This window comes from Amphiprion ocellaris, chromosome 12 (assembly GCF_022539595.1).
Source record: "Amphiprion ocellaris isolate individual 3 ecotype Okinawa chromosome 12, ASM2253959v1, whole genome shotgun sequence".
Taxonomy (NCBI): Eukaryota; Metazoa; Chordata; class Actinopteri; family Pomacentridae; genus Amphiprion; species Amphiprion ocellaris.
This window is the reverse complement of record NC_072777.1, coordinates 2,651,781-2,674,781: the sequence shown is the minus strand read 5'-3', so window position 1 is coordinate 2,674,781 and position 23,001 is coordinate 2,651,781. Positions and strand designations below refer to the sequence as shown.

Sequence of the window (23,001 nt, the reverse complement as noted above, 5' to 3'; positions counted from 1 at the left end):
AATCTAAGCCCCAAATTATGTTCTTTTCTTCAGAATTTTATCACAGAATTCTGAGTTTTGTGCAAAACTTGGACTTTTTTGTGCAATTCATAATTTGAGCTCAGAATAAATTCTGTTTTATTGTTTAGTTTTTTTTAGAAATTTGACTTGTTTCCACAGAAGTCTGATGTTAAGCTTAGAATTCTGTCTCTTTTTTTCCCTTCAAAAGTAGATTTTGAAAGGCAGAGTTTTGAGTTTAAATACATATCATATTTAGAATTATGGCTTTTCCCAAAAACATGTTTATTTTTCCATAGATTCTGACATTTTCTTACTTTATTTTTATTTTGGGAGGGTTTTGATTTTTCTTCTGCAGAATTCTGACATTAGGCTTAGAGTTCTGTCTTTTCACCCCCAAAAATGTACATTTTAAACTCAGAATTTAAAGTTTAAATAGATATTTATAATTCTGGCTTTTTTCAATTTTTTTTATTTTTTCATGGACTTTTGACATTTTATTTTCCGCAGAATTCTGACTTTAAGCTTAGAATTCTGGCCTTTTATTTTTTGTAAAAATATATATATATATATATATATATATATATATATTTTAAGAATTGTATTAAAGTTAGATTTCAATTAAAAAAAAAAAAAAAAAAAAAAAAAAAAGTCACAACTCAATAAATTCCCTCCAGTATATCCTCCATTGGTTCCAGCTCCTCAGCCTCGTTCCGGTCCAGGTCCAGGTCCACTACAGACCCCCGGCCCGGTCCGGTCCGGTCCGGTCCGGTCCGTCCTGCGGAGGCCGGGCTCCGCCACTAGGCTTCCCCTCCGCCTATCACCGCCCTCCGCAGCTCAGAACCCGGAAGCAGCGGCGGCTTTGTTTTGTTTTGGTGGCCGGAGTTGGACGGTGGAGGTCCGACCGGGACCAGAGCTCTCTACCCGGGAAGAACCGCTCCGCTAAATGGGTCGAACCGAACCGGGGATGGACGATGACGGACCGGTAGCTGCCGCCTGTGACATGCCGAGTTTTCTCAGCAGCCTGGAGGAGGGGAGGGCGAGACTGTCCCGCAACCCGCCCGCTGAAACTTCCTCCCCGGACGGTAAAGTTGAACCGGACCGTGTCAGCGGCTCCGAGTCCCGGCTGTCGTTGGACGGAGGCGGCGGGGAACCGGAGGAGCGGAGCGGCGGGGAGCGGAGGGATGCGGATGGCAACAACAACAACAACTGCAACGGCGGAGGGAGACGAGCGGGGCGGAGATACAGCGCCGTGGAGGTCCTGAGGAGGAACTTCGGGGACCCGAAGTCTCCGACGCTGCGGTTCAGCTTCAACGGTCGGATGCAGAAGCAAGAAAGCCCCGAAGGACGCGGAGACGGCGACGGTACTGACGGTAACGCGACCGAATGGGGAGAGTGTGAGAAGTCGGACGGAGAACCGGGCGGAGCAGGGACTAAAAACGAGCCAACCTCAGCGAGTTCTGTTGGTACCGGAGTTGAACCTCCCACCGGGTCGGACCGGAGCCGTCACCCCGAGGAGGGCGACCCCAGCTCGGACACTCTGGAGGAGTGTGTCGGTGCCAAGCAGCACGTTTACTGCACCGTCTACTGCATCGCGGCGGACGATGAATTCTCACACCTCCGGCATGAACCGGACACAGAAACGGACCCAGAGACCGGACGGGAAGGGAGTCCGAGTCCCGAACCCGTTCTGTACACTCTGGAGGACCTGGTGGACCCGTTCGGGGACTTGTCCCACCGGCTGTACTTGGAGCAGGCCGGTGCGGGGACGGCGGTGCAGAGCTGCCGGGTGTGCCTGGAGGATAAAACCATCGCCTCCCTGCCCTGCTGCAGAAAGGCCGTGTGTGATGAGTGTCTGAAGCTCTACGTCAGTTCCCAGGTGGGTGGGAGGGGAGCAGAATGTTTTATTTAATTAAATATATTATTATATAAATGTATAATAAATAAACAGTGTTATTCATTTAACATAATTATGGGGAATTCGCCATCTTTACACTTTATTTATACTCTATATATGGAGCACAAAGAGCATCAACTGGGTATATAATAGTAATAATAATATAAGTATAGCAGATTATGTAAAGAATGTCTTTTTAAACTTAATCTATGAGGGGAGCACAGGGGGGCGTGGACTGGACCCATTTTTGTGGGTTATTTTACCTCTAGTGATTTTGCATTGAGTCTTTTTGATATTTTTGCCAGTTTTTATGGTGATTTTGCATCTTTTTGTGGTGGTTTTGACTCTTTGTGGGGATCTGGTGTGTTTTTTTGTCGTATTTTTGTGGTAATTTCACGTCTTTGTGGTCTTTTTTTTGACTCTGTAGTAAATTTGCAGATTTTCATGCTAATTTTGACTCCTTGTGGTGATTTTGCATCTTTTTGTGATGTTTTTCTTGTGATTTCACATCTTTCTGTGGTGATTTGATGACTTTGTGTTTTGTTTGCATCTTTTTGTGGTGATTTCACATCTTTCTGTGTTTTTTTTTAACCCTTTGTGCCTTTGTACATATTTTCGTTTGAATTTTGAGTCCTTGTGGTGATTTTGCATCTTTCTGTGGTGATTTTGTGTTGAGTCCTTGTGGTGATTTCGTGTCTTTTTTCCGTGGTTTTGGCTCTTCTTCTTTGGCTTCTTCTCTGGCAACCTGAGTAAACATATTTTCAACCAGTGGTGATAAACAGGGTCGTGTCCAGAACCAGAACCAGCTGCTGGATCTGTCAGCAGCTGGTGTATGTTATTATTTTATTATATTATTACTACTATATCTGGATCTTCTCCATTCAGAAACACAACCGGCTTCAGGTTCTGGGAACTCTGGACCTTCACCAGCAGCTGAATGATTCAAATATTCAGAACTGGTGCAGCTTCAGACTGTTTCTCACCTTAAATTTTAATGAAATAACACCAGAGCAGCATCTCCAGCTCTCCCCGTCTTGTGATATGAAACATTTTCCTGTAAATCGGGGTCACATTCTGCACTAAAACACGAAGCCGTTTCCACAATAGCAGCCTCTGTGAGCTCCTTACTCAGCACAACTTCTTTTCCTCTCCGGCTCTTTCAGAAACGTTCAAATAAAACACTGGTGTTCTTCTGTGCATTATTAAATCCACCGTCTTCCTCCAGATTATCTCTCACACGTCCCACTGAGTTTTACATGAACGTGGAGGCAGCAAAGGCATAAAAACTACACACAGCAGGGAATAAATGTCTATCTGTATATATCTATGATACTCTGGGTTTTAATTCGAAATATAATAATCTAAATTCAGGTTTCGGGTCAGTAGTCATAGATGTAAAACATCTGGTGGAGGTTTATTAGGGCTGTAAATGATAAATATTTTCTCCATTATTCAATCAGTTGTTTGATTTTTAAAATGTCAGTTTAGCATTTAGCAAATTATTTTTTAAGAATTCAGTTCAGTTCAGTTTTGATAAATGTCAAAAAATTAAGCCACCACTTTGGATTTATTTATAGAAAATCAACACTAAAGAGTTAATTTGTCATTATTAGTAGTATTTTATACTAAAATACTGCATGTTTAAACTTCTACATCTATATTTTGCATATTGGAGCCAACCTGAGACAGAATGTAAAGTAAATAAATACATTTACTCAGGTGTTGTACTTAATTTTTTGATTAGTCAGGTAGTTTGTTGTGGTTTTATACATTGCATTTTTACTTTATTTGGCTGCAACTAACAGTCATTTTCATCATAATTTAATCTGTTGATTACTTTTTTGAGTTCTGTAGTTCAGAAAATGTCAGTCAACATTTGGCAAATTATTAATCTCAAGTATTCAGGTAGGTTTTGATAAATATTTCTAGAAAATTAAGCCACTAATTCAACAATGATGAGTTAATTTATCAATGAAATGCACATGAAAATTTCATGCAGTAATTTATAATAAAATGCTAATAAATAGTATTTTTTATGATTAAATACTAATAAATAGTATTTCATGACAAAATATTGCATGTCTAAATGCTCCTACATTTATATTTTGGAGCTTTAAGCAAGTCATGTAAAGTAACTAAGTAGTTTTACTCAAGTATTGTACTTAACATGTACTTAACAGGTGAATTTCTACTATATAGGGTTCCAATTAATAATTTTCATCATTAATTACTCTGTTGTTCAATATTTTTTTGATTGTTTATTTCGTTGTTTGAGCCATAAAATGTTAAATGACACAATAATGACAATTATTTTCACATTTTAATAAATCTATTAGGTAGTTTACTGATTAATTGATCAGCCGTTTGCTGTATATAATGTCAGAAAATGGTGAAAAATGTCATTCATTCCAAAACTATCCAGTTTACTGCCATAAATGAGGAAAGAAACCAGAAAATATTCACATTTAACAAACTGGAATCAGAGAATTTAGACTTTTTTCTTTCAAAATGACTCAAACCGATTATTTGAATATCAAAATAGATTGCAACTGATCGATTAATTGATTATTTTTGCTGAGATTTACCACGCAATACCATCAAAATAACTGTATTCTTTTCTAATTTGAAGATGAAAACCTGCTTCCAACACGATGTTCTTAAAAAAATGTCAGTAATAATTAGTGTAGAGCAATTGAAGATAGAAAAACTGTAATAAAAGCTGTGACTGTATTGGGTTAAATTAAAAAATAAGTAATTTCTCAGTTAGAAAATGATTTCTGTAAACAGTTTCTGACCATTTTTAAAATTTTAAAGCAGTTTGCTGTCATCCAGGGCCTGAATTGGGGTTTTGATGAGCTACAAATTGCAATTTTTTTTTCAAATTTTGGTTTAAATTTGATTAATTGTTCAGGTCTAACAGGAGGAGAGTTTATCTGCAATGAATTCTGGGTAAATTAGTTTATCGAGGAGCAGCATCCTGTGTTGGATCCATTATAGAAACAGGAGAGAAGTTTCTGCAGTGACGATTTACGCAGATACATCAAGGAAATGAATAATAGATGGATGAACGCTGCTTCCATTAATGTTCAGTAGAGTCGGCCTGGTAGAGCGCCACAGCTAAAGTGTTTCTGGGTGGATTTTTTTTTTGGTCTGAGATGCTCCAGTCAGCGTTTTTCCATCATAATCCCAGTTTTAATGTATTCTGAGCCTCGTGCGTTGGAAGAAGTGGTGTTTTTATGTCTCTGCTGCTGTGATCCGCTCTAATCTGTGCAGATAGAATGCCGTTTATCAGCCGCTTTGTATCTGCAGTTGTTGCTGCTTTTACAACACGGCAGGAATAATGGCAGCGAGACGAGCAGATCCTCTGATAAGGGTCGTGTAAACTTTCCTGTGTAGGTGGAATTTTTGTCTCCGTTAATGCGCTGCAGGCTGGTTCTAGCACAGAGGCTTGGTGTTAACCCGATGTCAGGACGGATCTCAGGCTGTGGTAAATGAACCACTCTGAATCTGGATTTTATGCAGTTTGTCCTGCAGGTACATGGGTTTTACAGGAGGCTAAAATGAACTGGTTTAGTGATAATCATGGTCTTATAACAGGGATTAAACCAGCAACTTTTACCCTCTATAAACCAAGGCAATGATATTGGAGTTATTGGAAAACTGCAATTATTTTTTGCCTTCAATATAGACATTTAAATGCACTTATAAAGAGCTTTTTGGAGCTTGATAGATAACAGTCAAGCTGTTTTACTTTAAGGCCACCCAACCTGTTTTTGTCCACTGTTATGCCAAAAAGCATGTTCCATTAATGTCCCTATGAACAGATAATGAATGTTACTTAGCACTGTTAATATAAAGGTAACTATTGTTTATTCATTACTTCGGCAGACATTTTCCGAGTTTTTTTCCATTTGTCATTCTCATCCCTGATCATTAATCATGTTCATGAATCAATGTTGTCTTTTGTTTTATAAAATAGAGAATACTGCATGTTGCTATGGTGGGATTTTTTTTGCCATAAAAGTTGATTTGTTAACCCTGAGATGAGGGAATCTCTGAGTTAAAGTTACTTAAAGTTTATGCCTGGACTCTGTGAAGCTGATCTGGCAGGTTTTCGGTATAAAACATCTGTGGATTCGACCCGAGCTCAGAATAACATCCTGCTTTCTAACAGTGAACAAAGGCAGCCACGTTCTAAACAGACCACACAGTGACAGTATGATGGAGGTAACCAGTAAAACCAGTCCAGCTCTAGTCATCATAGACTGGTGTTGTGGCAACAATAACAACAGCTTGGTGTCTGGAGAGGATCCATTTTCATCATCATGTAAGCGGCCTTTAGGCGGTGTTTGTGTTGTGAAGGATTCAGGGTGTAACGCCGTCACAGGTCGGAGCTATTGTTGTTTTCTCTGACTAAACGCTGGATCGTGTGTTGCTCTAACTGGTCTCACAGGCTTTAAATGGACTTAAAGCGAAGGGAGAAAATGTGAAACGAGGAAAAGAATTCCCTCAGAGGAAACAAAGACTAGAAAGTGAACTAGGTGGAAAATGAAACAGGAGAGTAATACTAGCTGTGTTACGTATTCTGTCATACATATACTGCATCAAAAGAAATCAGATCCTCTCAAAGAGTCAAAACCATCCCAGAAAAGACCAACATCACCATTTAAAGAGAAAACATTTTCACACAATCAAAATCACCACAAAAAAAAGATGCAGATTCACAACAAAAAAAGCTGCAAAATAATGAAAAAAAGCATGCAAAATAACCATAAAACATGCAAATAAACCACGAAAGGGTGCAAAATCACCACAAAAAGAAACAAGATCCTCAAAAAGAGTCAAAAACAACACAAAAAATGCAATTTTACAAGAAGATGCAAAATCACCATGAAGTCACAAAATTGCTACAAAAAATACAAAATTAACATTTAAAGAGGTTTTGTGGTTATTTTGACTCATTGCAGTGACTTTGCATATTTTCATGAGGATTTTTGACTCCTTGTGGGGATTTTACATCTTATTTGTTCTCTACCTGCAGCCTTATTACCCTTAAACAAATTCTAAATCAACATAAAAAGCCAGTATGTTTATTTCTGTGGTCTCTCTGTGGTAATTTTGCCGCTTGTTTTGGTAATGGAGCATTTTTTTGTGTCGATTTTATGACTTTGCTTTTTATTTGCATGTTTTAGTGCTGATTTCCTAACTTTTCTGGGTGTGCATGGAGGTTTTTGTGGAGATTTCACAAGTTTTTGTCCCTATTTTGATTCCTTGTTTGGATTTTGTGTCTTATTTTTCCTACCTGCAGCCTAAATTCCTTCTAAAGCTAACTTTTGCAGCACATTAAATCCTCTGAAGTGGATTGTTTTAAAGTGTTATTTCATCCTGTGGACATTTTGATGCACGTCATCTCTGATCTGAGATCACATCTGAACTTGTGCTGCTCTATAAAGCTAAATAAATGAAGGTTAAAGCAGATCAGCGTTTAGTTTAGTGTTTCCTTTGACTCCTCTGGTCCAGCAGGTTATTTTCCTCAGAGAGCAGCTGGAATCAGTAAATGTTTGTGTAGCTGAGGTTAGTTAGTGAGCAGACGCTGCAGATAGCGTCCAATCACACTGATTGATTCCCACAAACAAACAGTGTGTGTCTGTGTGTGTTTATGTGTGTATGTGTGTGTCTGTGTGTGTCTGTGTGTGTTTATGTGATCCACATTAACGTCACTCAGCTCCTCCCTGCTTCTGTTCTCTGGTTAATTATTGACTGACTTCTATTAGTGAGTAAATCAGACAAACACAGATGTCAGAACATCTTCAGTAGGAACATTAAAGTGTTTTTTCACAGACTTTAATAAAAGAGATCTCATCTAATATCTCATTTTTTCATGTTTGTTGAATCTTCTTGATAATTTTGCCTCTTTATGGTGATTTAGTGTCTTTTTGTGTTAATTTTGAGTCTTTTTGCGGTGATTTTGAGTCGTTTTGTGGTGGGGGTTTTTTTTTTTGTCTTTTTTGTGTTCATTTTGTGTCTTTTTATGTAAGCTTTGAGTCTTTTTGTGTTCATTTTGTTTCTTTTTATGTAAGCTTTGAGTCTTTTTGTGTTCATTTTGAGTCTTTTTGTGGCAGCTTTGACTCTTTGTGGGGCTCTAGTGTGTTTTTGTGGTGATTCTGTGTCTTTTTGTGGTGGTTTTGTCTTTTTTAATTCATTTTGAGTCTTTTTGTGTTAGTTTTCAGTCTTTTTGTGTTCATTTTGAGTGTTTTTTGTTAATTTTGTGTCTTTTTGTTGATTTTGTGTCTTTTTGTGTTAATTTTGAGTCTTTGTGTTTGGTTTTGAGTCGATTTGTGGTGGTGTTGACTGGGAATCTGGCGTGTTTTTGTGGCAATTCTGTGTCTTTTTGTGGTGATTTTGTGCCTTTATTGTGGTTTTGTGTCTTTTTATGACGATTTGGTGTGTTTTATGGTGGTTTTGTGTCTTTTTATGGTGGTTTTCAGTCTTTTTGTGTTAATTTTGAGTATTTTTGTGGTGGTTTTGACTCCTTGTGGGAATCAGGTGTGTTATTGTGGTAAATTTGTGATTTTTCTTGGTATATTTGCATCTCCTTGTATTTAATTTGCATCTTTTTGTAGTGATTTTGCATATTTCTGTGATGATTTTAACTCTTTATGGTGATTTGGAATGTTTTCCTGGTGCTTTTTTCTCTTGGTAGGGATGTTTTTGTGGTGGTTTTCGTGAGTTTTCATGGTGTGTTTGTGGTGGTTTCACATCTGTTTGTGGTTACTGTCACTCTGTAGTGATTGTGGATTTTTTTTGATAATTTTGCCTCTTTATGGTGATTTCATATCTTGGTTGGTTATCACTATTTGTGGGAATCTGCCATGTTTTGCTGGTTGTTGTGCTGTTCTGCCATTTTTTTGTTGTCTTTTTGTGGTTATTTTGATTCTAGATTTTGCATGTTTTCGTAATCATTTTGACTCCTTGTCAGAATTTTGCATGTTTTTATGGAAATTTTGCAGTTTTGTGGTAATTTTACATCTTTTTTTCTCCTTGCAACCTTATTACTTTAAATACATTCAAAAACGACATAAAATACTAGTGTTTGAAGCTCATTAAATCATCTGAACCTGGTTATTTTGTGTGTTCATGGACAGACTTTAAATAAAAGCTGAAAATCCTCCTGTAAACATCTAAACTCATCAGTGCTTCCTGACCGTTCCTGAACCAAACACCTGTGTGATGTTCCTTCAGGTGCGAGTGGCCAAAGCTCTGATCAGCTGTCCCATCCCGGAGTGCAGCGGCAGCCTGGACGAAGCTCTGGTGGTTTCTCATCTGGTTCCTGAGGACGTGGCCAAGTACCAGTACTTCCTGGAGCTCAGCCAGCTGGACTCCAGCACCAAACCCTGTCCTCAGTGCAGCCACTTCACCTCCCTGAAGACCCACAACCACAACCAGAACCGCTCCGAGCACAAGTACAAGGTGAGTCCTGACGCCGGGTTCTACAGGAATGAAGTGAATCAGCTGCAGGGAACCGTGTGGAAAATGGAGGTCTTCAACAAAACACTTTAGTCTCAACCCCAAGTAATTTCTGGATCAATTAGAGCTGAATTTTGAGACTTTTTGTAGTGATTTCTCGTCTTTTTGTCTCCTCATTTTATGGTAATTTTATGCCTTTTTGTGGTCATTTTGAAACTTTTTATTGTGATTTTACATCTTTTTTGGTGATTTCATGTCTTTTTGTTGTGATTTTGAGACTTTTTATGGTGATTTTACATCTTTTTATGGTGATTTTCGAAGGTTTTTGTGGTGATTTCACCTAATTTTGTTACCTTTTATGGTGATTTCATGTCTTTGTGGTGATTTTACATCTTTTTGAGTGGATTTTAAGATTTTTTGTAGTGATTTCATGTCTTTTAGTAGTGATTTTGAGACTTTTTATGGTGATTTTGAAACTTTTTATGGTGATTTTACACCACTTTAATGTGTTTTTGCATACGTTTTTGTTAATTTCACGTCTTTTTGTGGAGATTTTGAGACTTTTTGTGGAGATTTTATGTCTTGTAGTGATGATCGCGAGACTTTTTATGGTGATGTTTCGTCTTTTTGTGGTGATTTTGAGACTTTTTATGGTTTATTTATATTATATTTTATGGTTTTTATGGTGTTTTTGTTCTTCATTTTTTAACCTTTTGTAGTGATTTTGCATAATTTTATGAGGATTTTGACTCCTTGTGGTGATTTTGCATTTAATGCCTGTTTTTATGATGATTTCATGTCTTTTTGTGGTGGCTTTGACTCTTTGCAGGGATCTCCCATCTTTTCGTGGTGTCTTTGCATCTTTTTATGGTGATTTTGCATCTTTTGTGATGATGGTTTGGTGCCGTATAAACAAACCTGTTTTGATCTTTGTTTTTGTTGTTCTTCTTCTTCAGATCCAGTGTAGCAACTGCCAGTTCGTGTGGTGCTTTAAATGCCACGCTCCCTGGCACAACGGCCTGAAATGCCGCGACTACAGGAAAGGAGACAAGCTGCTCCGAACCTGGGCGAGCGTCATCGAACACGGCCAGAGAAATGCCCAGAAGTGTCCAGAGTGTAAGGTGAGGATTCAGTGTGGGCAGATAGACGCTGTCTGGGGGGAATCGATGCAGGTTAAGAGGCAGGACGGCAGGATAGATGATGGATGGAAGTACAGACATCTGCAAGACAGAGAAGCTTCTTGGTGTGATAAATGGCTTCATTGTGGCTTTTCAAAACAAAAAAAAACTGAAGCAATTCATCTGGAATCTCAGATTTTTTGCCACCTGTCTGCTGGTCACAGCTGAGTCAGTCAGAACTTCACAGATGTGTCAAAGAGTGCAGAATTTTTAGTTTTTTACAGGATTTATTGAGTGCAAAGTTTTTATTTTTGGCAAATTTTTAAACGAGACATGTAGAATAAAGTGAGTTTAATTAATAAACACAATTTTTAGGTTAGATCTGGCTAATTTTCCAGATGAAAAAGGACTATCAGAAAGCTGAAAATCCAACAGTTCCTCCTGTTTGCACAGTTTCTTGCTCTGATTATTGGTGTCTTTTTTGTGTCTTTTAGTGTCATTTTGTGTCAGTGTCATTTTTGTTTCTTTTTGTGTCATGTTGTGTCTTTTAGTGTCATTTTTACATCTTGCAGTGTCATTTTTGCGTATTTTAGTGTCATTGTTGTATCTTTCTGTGTCAGTTTTGTTTCTTTCAGTGTCATTTTTGCATATTTAGTGTCATTTTGTGTCATCTTTGCGTCTTTTAGTGTCGTTTTGTGTCATTTTTGCATCTTTAGTGTCATTTTTGCATCTTTCAGTGTCATTTTTGCATCTTAAGTGTCATTTTTCATCTTTCAGTGTCATTTTTGCATCTTTCAGTGTTGTTATTGCATCTTTTAATGTCATTTTTGTGTCTTTTAGTGTCATTTTTTGTGTCAGTTTTGCATCTATTCTTTTACAAAAAGTGGGAATTGTTTTTTCTGGGGATTTTTTAAATGAGACATGTAGATTAAAGTGATTTTTTATGAATTGTCACAATTTTAAACCTAAATTTTGTTAATTTTCTGGATGAAAATGAAAATCACACAGGATGTTTTTCAAGGACTGTCACAAAACTGAAACTCTGACAAATTTTCAGGTTTTTACAAATTCTTACTCTGATAAATGGTGTCATTTTGACCATGGGGATGCACGGGGACTTTTTTTTTTTTTATTTTTTGACTATTTAAAAAAACAACTCCTGCTGGTCACCTGAAAACTGAACCTGAATTTTGTGAGCCAAGGAGTGCAGATTTTTTGTCTTATTTTTTTATTTAAAGTATCTAGGAATAGTTTTTTCTGTGGATTCTCAAACGAGACACATAGAATAAAGTGATTTTAATGAAATATCACAATTTTAAGTTTAAATTTAGTTATATTTTGCAACAGAAATGCTGTCTGAAAGTTTAAAATCTGACATTTCCTTTCAGTTTTTGCAGTTTCTTTCTCTTGTATGGTGTCATTTTGATGAATATTTAAAAGATAATTCGTCTTCCACTGAAGGATTTAGTGGTTTAGAGGGTTAAAACATCTCCAACAATGTAAAGTTCTGCTCAGAATGCAGAGAACATACTGATGAAATGATGTCTCTGCTGCTCAGAGTCTGATCTGCTGGACTGTGATCGTCATCAAGCAGCCCGCTTCTTATCTCACAGCCTCATTACGACCAAGCTAGTCGTCACAATGTCTAATTTGACTGTCAGATGACTAAAGGAAGACACAAATTTAGCTAATTACCGGTACAGTTTGCTCACAGCAGCAAACATTCTCCATCTGTGGCCGTCACGTTTGTGCTCTGGAAGCAGGCGGAGGATCGGGCAGGCTGGAGTCGTGCTGCGTTTAGCTGGAAAAAGAGTCTGAAGCTGCTGAACTAAACGCTCAGTTTAGAGGAAAACTGCAGCAGCCGTTCAGTGCGTCATCAACAGATGCTGAGCTGGAAGTCTGACAGAAGAGAAACTTCTGAAAGTGTTGCTTTAACTCTGCAAGCTAAAGTCCTGCAGCTCTTTAGAAACAGAACAACCATGAAAGAGGAGAGAAAACTCAGAGATGCACAGTAAGACGTACAAAAGTAGAATTTTTTTTGATTATTTATTTTTGCAAAATTGGAAAAAACACCTGCTATTATGTTATAATGTAACAAAGAGATAAAAAATAGCATAAAAAGAAGCAAAAAAGACACAAAAATGATGCAGCGAGACAAAAATAACAGAAAAAGATGCAAAAATTACACAAAAGACACAAAAGTTACACGATAAGATCCAAAAATGACACGAAAATGACGCAACAAGACAAAAATAGCACGGAAACGTAAAAATGGCAATAAGACACAAAAATGACACTAAAAGATGCAAAAATGACACAAAAATTGCATACATATGACACTAAAAGATGGAAAAATGACACAAAAATGACACAAAAACACAAAAATGACACTCGAAGCAAAAATGACACTAAAAGACACAAAAATGACAGTAAAAGACATAAAAAGACACAAAAGTTATACAAAAATGACGCTAAAAGACATAAAAAGACAAAAAGACAAGATGCAAAAATGACAATAAGACACAACAATGACACTAAAAAACATACAAAGACACAAAAATGACACTCAAAGAAGCAAAAATGACACAAAAATGACACTAAAAACATAAAAATGCCACAAAAAGACATAAAAAGATACAAAAAAGGCAAAAAGATGCAAAAATGACACCAAAGACACAAACCTTTATATTTCTGCCTCTATCATGTAATTTTTTTCAGATATAACTGAGCTGAATCCTTCATTTTTCTCTCTTTCTTCTCTTTTTTAGATGTAAAACAGACACAATCCTTCATATTTCCGCCTCTTTCTTCTCTTTTTTAGATCCACATCCAGCGAACGGAGGGCTGTGATCACATGACCTGTACTCAGTGTAACACCAACTTCTGTTACCGCTGTGGAGAACGATACCGACACCTCAGGTTAGATCCTTTCTTCTCTCTCCTCTTCTTCGTTTTATTCCTCCTCCTTCATCCTGGATTTTATTTCCAGGTTCTTCGGCGACCACACGTCCAACCTGAGCGTGTTCGGCTGCAAGTATCGCTACCTGCCGGATAAACCTCACCTGAGACGCTTCATCAGAGGCTCCGTCTGCGGTCAGTTCTGTCACTTTCTGGCTTTTCTTTTCTCTTTTACTGTCAATTTTGTCATTTTTGTGTCATTTTGTATCTTTTTTATGTGTTTTTGTGTCATTTTTGCATCTCAGTGTAATTTGTGTAACTTTTTGCATCTTTAGTGTCATTTTTGTGTCTTCTTGTGTTATTTTTGTATCTTTCAGTGCCATTTTTGTGTCTTTTAGTTTAATTTTTGCGTGTTTTGTGTCATTTTTGTTTCTTTTTGTGTCATTGTTGCTTGTTTTAGTGTCTTTTTGCATCTTTCATTGTCATTTTTGTCTTTCAGTGTAATTTTTTTGCGTCTTTTTGTGTCATTTTGGGTTGTTTTTGCATCTTTCAGTCATTTTGTGTCATTTGTTTTAAAGCTGCATCTTATTCCTCATATTTTCCTCTGTTTCAGTTCAGGCCAGCTTCAGTCGTTGAAGATCAGCTAGGTTTTATAGATAATGGTAGACAGGCGTCTCCATCGTCTCTTCAGTTTCTCTAGATTTGCTGCTTTGTCATTCTGACTCCCTTCTTGTGTAGTTTGGAACGCCAAACTCTTCTTCTCACTTTGGTTAATCAGCACCAAACAGACTGGAAGCACAAAACCAGCAGAACCTGAAAACAACCACAGCTGAGATGTGACGAGTTTAATGTCATAGATTCTGTCCCGTCACTGCTGCTGCTCGTTTGTTTAATCATCTGAATTTACCTTTTAAACAGCAGCAGAAGTGAACACATCCACATCTAAACCTCAAGCTGCAGATATGAGACGATGTCGGCTGTAATTATCTCCTCATAGTTTCCAGATGCTGCAGTGAGAAGTTGAACTCTGACAGATCCGTCGGTTTTCAGTTTGTCCCTAACAGGAGCCAGTAGCTGTTCTGCTGCTCTGTACCACAGATCTCCTCCGTTTAACTGCAGATCTCCTCCGTTTAACTGCAGATCTCCTCCGTTTAACTGCAGATCTCCTCCGTTTAACTGCAGATCTCCTCCGTTTAACTGCAGATCTCCTCCGTTTAACTGCAGATCTCCTCCGTTTAACTGCAGATCTCCTCCGTTTAACTGCAGATCTCCTCCGTTTAACTGCAGATCTCCTCCGTTTAACTGCAGATCTCCTCTGCAGTCAAACGGTAGTTTGACTGCAGAGGATCATTTGTAGTTTTTAAATCCACTTCCTGTTTCTGTTTGTGCAGCCACCAAGGTTCTGATCGCTCCGGTGGTCCTCCTGCTGGTCGTGGTGCTCGGAGCTCTGGCACTCGTCATAGGTAACGCCAGAGTGCTTTATTCCACTTTACTGGATGTTTGCATGTAAATAAAAGTAAAACTGACTCTAATACACAACGTGTAGGTTGTATTTAACTTTATAGAGCATTTTACTCCACTTTTCTGCATGCTTGCGTGTAAAATAAAAGTAGAACTGACGCTAATAGACAATGTTAAATCTGTTTTTACCTTTTATAGAGCATTTTATTCCTGTTTTCTGGATGTAAACGACTAATAAGCAATACAGAAGCTGTATTTCCCTTTATCGAGCATTTTATTCCACTTTTCTAGATGTTTACATGCAAAATAAAGTAAAAAATGACTCTAATAACCAATGCAGAAGCTGTATTTCGCTTTATTGAGTGTTTTTTTTCCACTTTCCTGGACATAAATGATATTAGTCAATATTCAGAAGCTGTATTTCGCTTTATTGAGTGTTTTTTTCCACTTTCCTGGACATAAATGACTCTAGTCAATATTCAGAAGCTGTATTTTGCTTTATTGAGCGTTTTATTCCACTTTCCTGGACATAAATGACTCTAGTAAACATTGAGAAGCGGTATTTCCCTTTATTGAGCATTTTATTCCACTTTTCTATAATCTGGGATGGTTTTTTTTTTTGGTCGTTTTCAGGTTTGGTCGTCTTCCCGGTTTACTACGTCTGCAGGAGGAGGAAGAAGCATCAGCGAACCCGAGGATCCGGACGGTGGATTTGACGACTAAAAGACGGAAACCTTCCTCAGGGAGCCGCAGCCGTCGCTAAACTCAGACTTTTATTCTGGCGGGGACGTTTCAGGCGGAAACAGGAAGTGGAGCCGGGATTATTCCTTTTATTATTGCACATCATCCAGATTATTTATGTGTCGCTGCTGCTTGGAAGGAGGTTTGAACCTGAGGACTCTTAGCAGGAAGATTTTCTCTCTTTTTCACAACATTCAGCTGCAGATTTATTCAGCAGAACAAACGCAGAAAACACACAAACTGAGTGTTGTTCGTTCCTTTTAATCCAGAATCAGGGGTAAAAAATATATTTTCAGGAGTGGAGTTAAAAGAGTTTGAGAGTTAAAATAATGGAACACAATCACTAGAAGACTAATCTAATAAATAATAATATTAGAAAAAAGATGCAAATTGCAAATACTTTTGAGTATATTTTTGGTTAAAGTTCTGTTAAATATGGAGGCAAAGACTCCCTAAAAACTCTAAAAACCTTTAAAACCAAAGATAAAATCTAACAATCAAACCTAAAATGCTTTAATTCTGAATTTGATGTTAAACAAAAACAATAACAGCTTATTTTTCTGCACTTCAGAGTTCATGTTCAAGTCAAAAAACATTAAAGAAATGAAGAAACGGGTCACAAATTTAGATTAAATGAGATTGTGATCTTTAATGTGCCCAAATTATGTGATCGGGACAATTTTTTAAATCAATTTCTATGAATTTCAATCAGTTTGGTCAATTTTTAAGTCATTTTAGACAATTTTAAAATCAATTTGTGTGAGTTTGAAGACATTTTGATCAATTTTTAGTCACTTTAAAAGAGTTTCAAGTCAGTTTTGACAATTTTTGAATCCTTTTTGAATGAATTTCATGTCATTTTGCTCATTTTTTTGTCACTTTAAATGAGTTTCAAGTCATTTTGGACAAATTTTGAGTCATTTTGAATGAATTTCAATCATTTTTAAGTAATTTTAACTGAATTTCAATCACTGTGGATCATTTCTGACTAATTTTAAATGAGCTTCAAGTCATTTTAGACAATTTTGATTCACTTAAAATAGTTTCCATCATTTTGTTAAATTTTTGAGTCATTTTAAATTAATTTTCAATAATTTTGGTCAATTTTTACATCAATTTGGGCTTTTTGAGTCATTTTTGAATCACTTTAAATTAATTTTAGGTCAGTTTAGACAATTTATAATACAATACAATAACTTTATTAATCCCCGAAGGGAAATTCAATATGAGTCATTATGAGTCATTTTGAATTAATTTCAATAATTTTGGTAAATTTTTGAGTAATTTTAAATTAATTTCAATCATTTTGGTCAATTTTTGAGTATTTTTTGACTATTTTAAATCAATATGTATGAATTTCAGGTCATTTTTGTACATTTTTAGTCACTTTAAATGAGCTTGGTCAATTTTTGAGTCATTTTTGACAACTTTTATTGTCATTTTGGTCTAATTTTGAGACATTTTAAAAGAATTTCAAGTCAGTTTGCTCCATTTTAGTTTTCACTTTAAATGAGTCAGAGTCACTTTAAACAGATGTTGAGCGATCATGTACACGTCTGGATCTTGTAATTAAAGTCTGACTGTTTAGTTTTGATCAAAATGTAAATATATAAGAAAAATGAAAAATGAGGTCTAAATTAAATTAAATCAGATTTTATTATCACTTTAGTCTATTTCCTGCAACTTTATCAACACAAAGAAGCTTTCTGGTTGCATGAAAATCAAGTTAGACCGTTTTTCCTCATTTCCTATGAATAACTTGAGCATAAACTCTGAGAAGAAGCCGTTATTTGTGTGTTTGGGTCATAAATCAATCATGAAATTACACTTTTGGGGTTCTTTATTGGATTTAAAAAGAACAAATGACACTCAGATGAGCAGAAAGTTCAGTTTACGTCACTTTAAACACAGAATGTAGCTCAGAACACTGGTCGGGTTCCTGGAGTTTATTTTCCAGGAATCATTAAAGCTGCTGGTCGAGCTGCTAGACTTTTTTTTATTGCTAAACTGTGCTGCAGCTGGCGAGGAAACAGAAACCAAAACGGAAAGAAGCCATGGAGAAGAAATGATGACTGGATAATGAATATTTCTTCAAAAAATTTTGTTTTTGTGGAGAATAATGTGAAAAAAGGTGGATATTTGGTAATTTTTTGGATAAAAGTGACTCAAATTCTTCCCAGAAGGTTTGAAAATCTGAATTTTTAGCCCCTTTTAGTTCCATTTTTCATTTTTTTCCTCTCAGCGTGCCGTTGTGGCGCTGCATCATGTAAAACAAAGAAGAAAAAGAGCGGCGGTGCCAAAACAAAGCGCTGAACGAGTCGGTTTGATTGTTCTGCCGTCGACCGGAGGGTTTATTATTGTTGTTGTTGTTGGTTTACCAAAGAGCTAAACAGGGTTTGATCAGCTTCAGGCTGCCGTGCACTCAGTCTGCTTGGTTTCATTTGGAGCTTTTTAGGATTTGAGAGAGTTTTTAACATTTTATTTCAACCTGCTGGTTCCAAATAACCTCAGTTTCACTTAAATTTTTCTGCTCAGATCACAAAGGTCCCTGCAGTTCACCAAATAAAACAGGTTTTTACAGTAATTATTTTTGATCTTTATCTTTAAAAATTCTCCAAAACAGCTCCATTTATTAACCAGAAACTGTAAAAAAAAAAAAAGACATAATTTTTGGATTTTTAACATGTGTGGTGTTCCCCCAAAATGTTTTGAGTCTTTTTGAACAGGTTTTTGCATTTTGAATCATTTTAGAGTAATTTGTATGAGTTTCAAGTCATTTTCGTCTTTTTTTAAAAGTCATTTTAAATGGGTTGAAGTCATTTTGCTCAATTTCAAATCAATTTGGACATTTTTTGTCATTTTTGATGAGTTTCAAGTCATTTTGGTCATTGTAAAAGTCATTTTAGATGAGTTTTACATCATTTTTGACAATTGTTTAGTCACTTTGATGAGTTTCAAGTCAGTTTGGACAATTTTTGAGTCATTTTGGACAATTTTTGAATCGATTTGTTTAAGTTTCAAGTCATTTTAGCCATTTTTTGAGTCATTATCAATGAGTTTCATTCAGTTTGGACAATTTCTGAGTCATTTGCAATGAGTTTCAGGTCATTCTGTAGTGTCATCTTTAATTAAATTTGCTCCTTGTCAAAAAAAAACATAACTAAATTTAAGCCAAAATTTTATGAAAATCATTTTTTTCATTTAAAAAAAATCTCCAAAATTAAACCATTTGCACCACATTCTGTAATAAAAAAAATATCCAGGGATGTTGAACATTCCTGAAACTTTTCCTGTGGACTAAGAGATGAAACATTTATTTTATTAGTTTCCTGCAAAAATCAGTTTTCTTTGTGAAGCTGCAGGAATCTAATGCTAAGCTAATGCTAAGCTAATGAACCTGAAGCGTGCATCGTTAGCTAAAGCCACAACAGAGGAGTTATTTAGAAACACAGCAGGTTGAAATAAACCAGAATCCATTCCCTTTTTTAAGGTCTGATTCACTGATCCCTCCGTCCTCCTGCTGTCCTTCTTTTATTTCTGTTTTACTGCCGCCTCGTCGTCGTTTCACCTCGTTTGTCCGTCCGGAGACGTGACCGGACTCAGAAAACCAACATCTGAGGCACCAAAACAAAAGTGCAAGAAGCTTCTCTGAGGTTCTGGTGATTCAGGACGGGTTTACGGAGACATTTTAATGCAGAAAAGAGCTCAGACCGGTACAGAAGGAACACGATGGAGCTTAAACCTGCAGCAGGACGAACGTTAGGAGCTTCATGCGTGTCGTTAGCTTCATCCAGAACATGTTCCACCATCCTGGAGCTCATAAACACTGACTCTGTACATAGGAAGATCCTCATATATCCTGTTACACGCTGGTTCCAGCAGCAGAAGAAGAAATCTCCGGGTTCGAGTCGCTCTCAGGGAGTTTATGTTCATCATCAGGGCAGCGCCGGAGGTTCGCTGCTGCCTAGCAACCGGGTTTAAAACCAGGAAGTGGAAGCGGAGATCAAAACGTCTTCGTGACGCCACAAAGACTAGAACACATGTATGAAACTGAATGTGAGCTGCTTGAAAGTGTTCACATGCATCATATAGACGTGTTTTATGTCACCGCTCTGCTGCTGCCACACTGAACTCACTTTGATTTGACTGATAATCAGCTGACAGTCAATAACGGACCGTTATACTTCATACTTTAACCCCCTGAACCCCAAAAAGGCGTCTTTACCTTGAAAAGTCATCAAAAATGGCTCCATTTATCAACCAGAAACCATAAAAACTGAAAGAATTCTTTGATTTTTAACGTGTGGTGGTCTTTTTGGACAGGTTTTGCAATTTTGGACCATTTTAGAGTCATTTGTATGAGTTCAATGTCATTTTGGTCTTTTTTTTAACAGTCATTTTAAAATGGGTTTCATTTCATTTTGGTTAATTTCAAGTCATTTTAAATCAATTTCAAGTCACTTTAGCCATTTATTTTCTCATTTTCAATGACTTTTAAATCATCTTCCATTTAATTCAGCTCCTTGTCTAAAAACTTAACAAAACTCAAGCCAAAAATCTAAATATTTTATAAAAATCAATTTTTCATCTAAAAAATTCTCCAAGACTACCCACAAAACCTGCCAATGGATTATAAAATGCATCTTTATCTTTTAAAAATTCTCAAAAATGGCACCATTTATCAACCAGAAACTGTAAAAACTGAAAGAATTTGAGCATTTTTAACTTTTCCACATCGTGTGCTATTCCTCCAAAATATTTGAGTCTTTTTGGACATGTTTTGTCATGTTGGATAAACTTTGAATAATTTTTGAGTCGCTTTAAAGAGTTTTAAGTTATTTTATACAATTTTTCAGTCACTTTGACAAGTTTTAAGTCATTTTGGTCAATTTCAAGTCATTTTAAATGACTTTCAAATCATTTGGGCCATTTTTTTGCCATTTTGAATGAGTTTAAAGTCATTTTGGATTGTCATTTTTATTTAATTCAGCTTTTTGTCAAAAAACTATCAAGATAATTCATGAAAATCACTGTTTTTCATATAAAAATTCTCAGAAACTACCCCCATACCTGCTAGTGGTCAAAAAAGACAACTTTGTCTATAAAATGGCACCATTTACCAACCAGAAACTGTAAAAACCGAAAAAAAGATGTCTCATTTTCAAATTTCCACATCACTTGAGCTCATCATGATGTGATTTCTCCCCAAAACTTAACAAATCTCAGCTTAAAGTCAAGCGATTTTTATGAAAAATGCCTTATTCTTTTAAAAATTCTTCAAAAATAAACCATTTGCACCAGATTGTACAATGAAAAAACTAAAACTGTTAACTCCTCAAGCAAAATTGTGAAGCCATGACTCAGTTTAAAGTAGTCCTATTTACTTTTTTAATTAAAATTATCTCAAAAATTTCTAGTTTTGCAGTTTAGTACTTATTTCATGCTCACTTTTAATTGCCAATATCCATGAAAATAAAGAGATTTTGACCATTCTTGGAACTTTTGTGGACAAAGACATGAAACATTCGGTCGTTAATTTAATCTGTCTATTTGTTCTAAAATATATTGGGTGAATTCTGAGTGTTATCGAAGAGGAAAAACTGTTTTCAGGTTGAACTGCAGGCAGTGTTTCCACAGTGAACGTATGAGACGAAGATGGAAGTAAATTAAAAATATAATGCGTTAAATATTTGAAGTATTGATAACACTTGTGGGCTTTTGGAAAAATATTAAAAATGTTGATTTTAGTTTTTTTTCTTCCATTTTTGTGAAGCAAATAATCAAAGAAATTCAAATTTTCTTGGTTCTTTTTGCTGTTTTGTCTTTCTGACTGCACAGAAGACATTTCTGAGCAGAAAATGGGCTCAGAGGGATAAATTAGAAGTAAAATTTCACCATTTTTTGTTTTGTTGTGTTTGTTTTTTTGCAATATGATGAACTTGCATTCTACACCAATCAGCCAAGCTTTAAAACCACTTTAAAAAACACCGATAATGTTCTTTAAATGCAACGTTCTGCTGGGAAACTTGAATTTTTGCATTCATGTGGACATTTCTTTGACACCTAAATATTTCTGTCCACCTCAACAAACCATAAAAACCCATCTGAGGACACCTTCAGAGCTCTTTTAGGCCATTTTTTGACATTTTTGAGCAGTTTTAGATGTAGAAAATGGGCTTTTAATGCTGGTTTTAATGTCGTGGCTGGACGGTTTAATCTATTTCCATGACATTTTATCTTAAAACCTCCTGCTGAGTGTGTTTTTATCACCAAAAACATGATTATTCTGGTAATTATGGACAGAAAATCAGCAAAAAGCAACTTTGATTTGAAGTAAAAACACCCAATATGAAGTCAAATTCAGCTTCTTCTCTGGATTTGCATTTATCAGTGAGTTTTTCCAGGTTGTAATTATTTATAATTTATCATTATTTGGCCTCCTTGTTAGTTTTTTCACCTTTAAATGCACAAATCTGCCCACTGACGTGATGTCTAGATGCCGTTTAGAGTTTTTTTCTTGTTGTACAGCAAGTTATTTTTGCTCTATTAACTATTTTAGTCAGTTATTTTCATTTTTCTGGGGCGTATCGGCTGGCTGATGCCTCCAGGTTGTTTTATTTCTATTAAAATCCCACTAATGATGGAGTAAATATGCAACGGTGCCTTCACAAGGATCAGATTATCAACCTGTAGCTGCAGAAATCCCACTGTACGTCTTAGAATAAACAATAAAACGTCACATTAATGTAAATTATGTGGAGCTACTGCTGGATATATCGACGGATTCACATTCAGGCACTTTGTTTTCGGCTAAATCTGTATTTTAAAGCTTCACATTCAGTCCAGGGTTTCAGCTGCATCCAAAATGTTCACTCACACTCAGCTTTACTGGACAGGTTTTGCTGTTTTGGATCAACTTTGAGTCACTTTGGACCATTTTTGAGTAATTTGTATGGGTTTCAAGTCATTTTTAACAAATTTTGAGTGATTTTAAATTAATTCTAAGTCATTTTAGACTATTTTTAGTCACTGAATGAAGTTCAAATAATGTTTGACCGTTTTTTAGTCAGTTTACATTAGTTTCAAGTCAGTTTGGACAAGTTTTCAATCCATTTGTATGAGTTTCAAGTCATTTTAGACTGTCATCTTCCATTTGTTTCAGCTCCTTGTCAAAAAACATAACCAAATTTAAGCCAAAAATCAAAAATATTTGATGAAAATCACCCTTTTTCATTAAAAAAAATCTCCAAAACTATGCCAAAACCTGCCAGTTTGTCAAAAAAGGCAACTTTATCTTTAAAAATTCTCCAAAATGTCACCATTTGTTAAGCAGAAATTGTAAAAACAGAAAGAATTTTTGAATTTTTAAGTCATTTTTGACAAATATTGAGTCATTTTGGACTGTCATCTTCCATTTAATTC

At 36.2% G+C, this 23,001-nt stretch overlaps 1 protein-coding gene across 1 annotated transcript; it reads left to right on the top strand.

Annotated features, from left to right (window-relative positions):
• The first annotated feature begins 821 nt into the window (after positions 1-821).
• On the top strand, positions 822-21,480 carry rnf217 (ring finger protein 217). The gene is made up of 7 exons (XM_023267621.3): positions 822-1,876; positions 9,137-9,364; positions 10,318-10,482; positions 13,301-13,398; positions 13,469-13,572; positions 14,769-14,840; positions 15,472-21,480. The coding sequence occupies exons 1-7, from the start codon at positions 944-946 to the stop codon at positions 15,552-15,554; spliced, it is 1,683 nt and encodes a 560-aa protein (XP_023123389.2). The 5' UTR covers positions 822-943; the 3' UTR covers positions 15,555-21,480.
• The last annotated feature ends 1,521 nt before the right edge of the window (positions 21,481-23,001 follow it).

Excerpts from the sequence above, each read along its gene's own strand:
- rnf217 (XM_023267621.3), top strand. The coding sequence starts at position 944 with ATGGGTCGAACCGAACCGGGGATGGACGATGACGGACCGGTAGCTGCC. Across the intron at positions 13,399-13,468 it reads GAACGATACCGACACCTCAG|GTTCTTCGGCGACCACACGT; the intron begins GTTAGATCCTTT and ends TTTTATTTCCAG. Across the intron at positions 13,573-14,768 it reads CATCAGAGGCTCCGTCTGCG|CCACCAAGGTTCTGATCGCT; the intron begins GTCAGTTCTGTC and ends CTGTTTGTGCAG.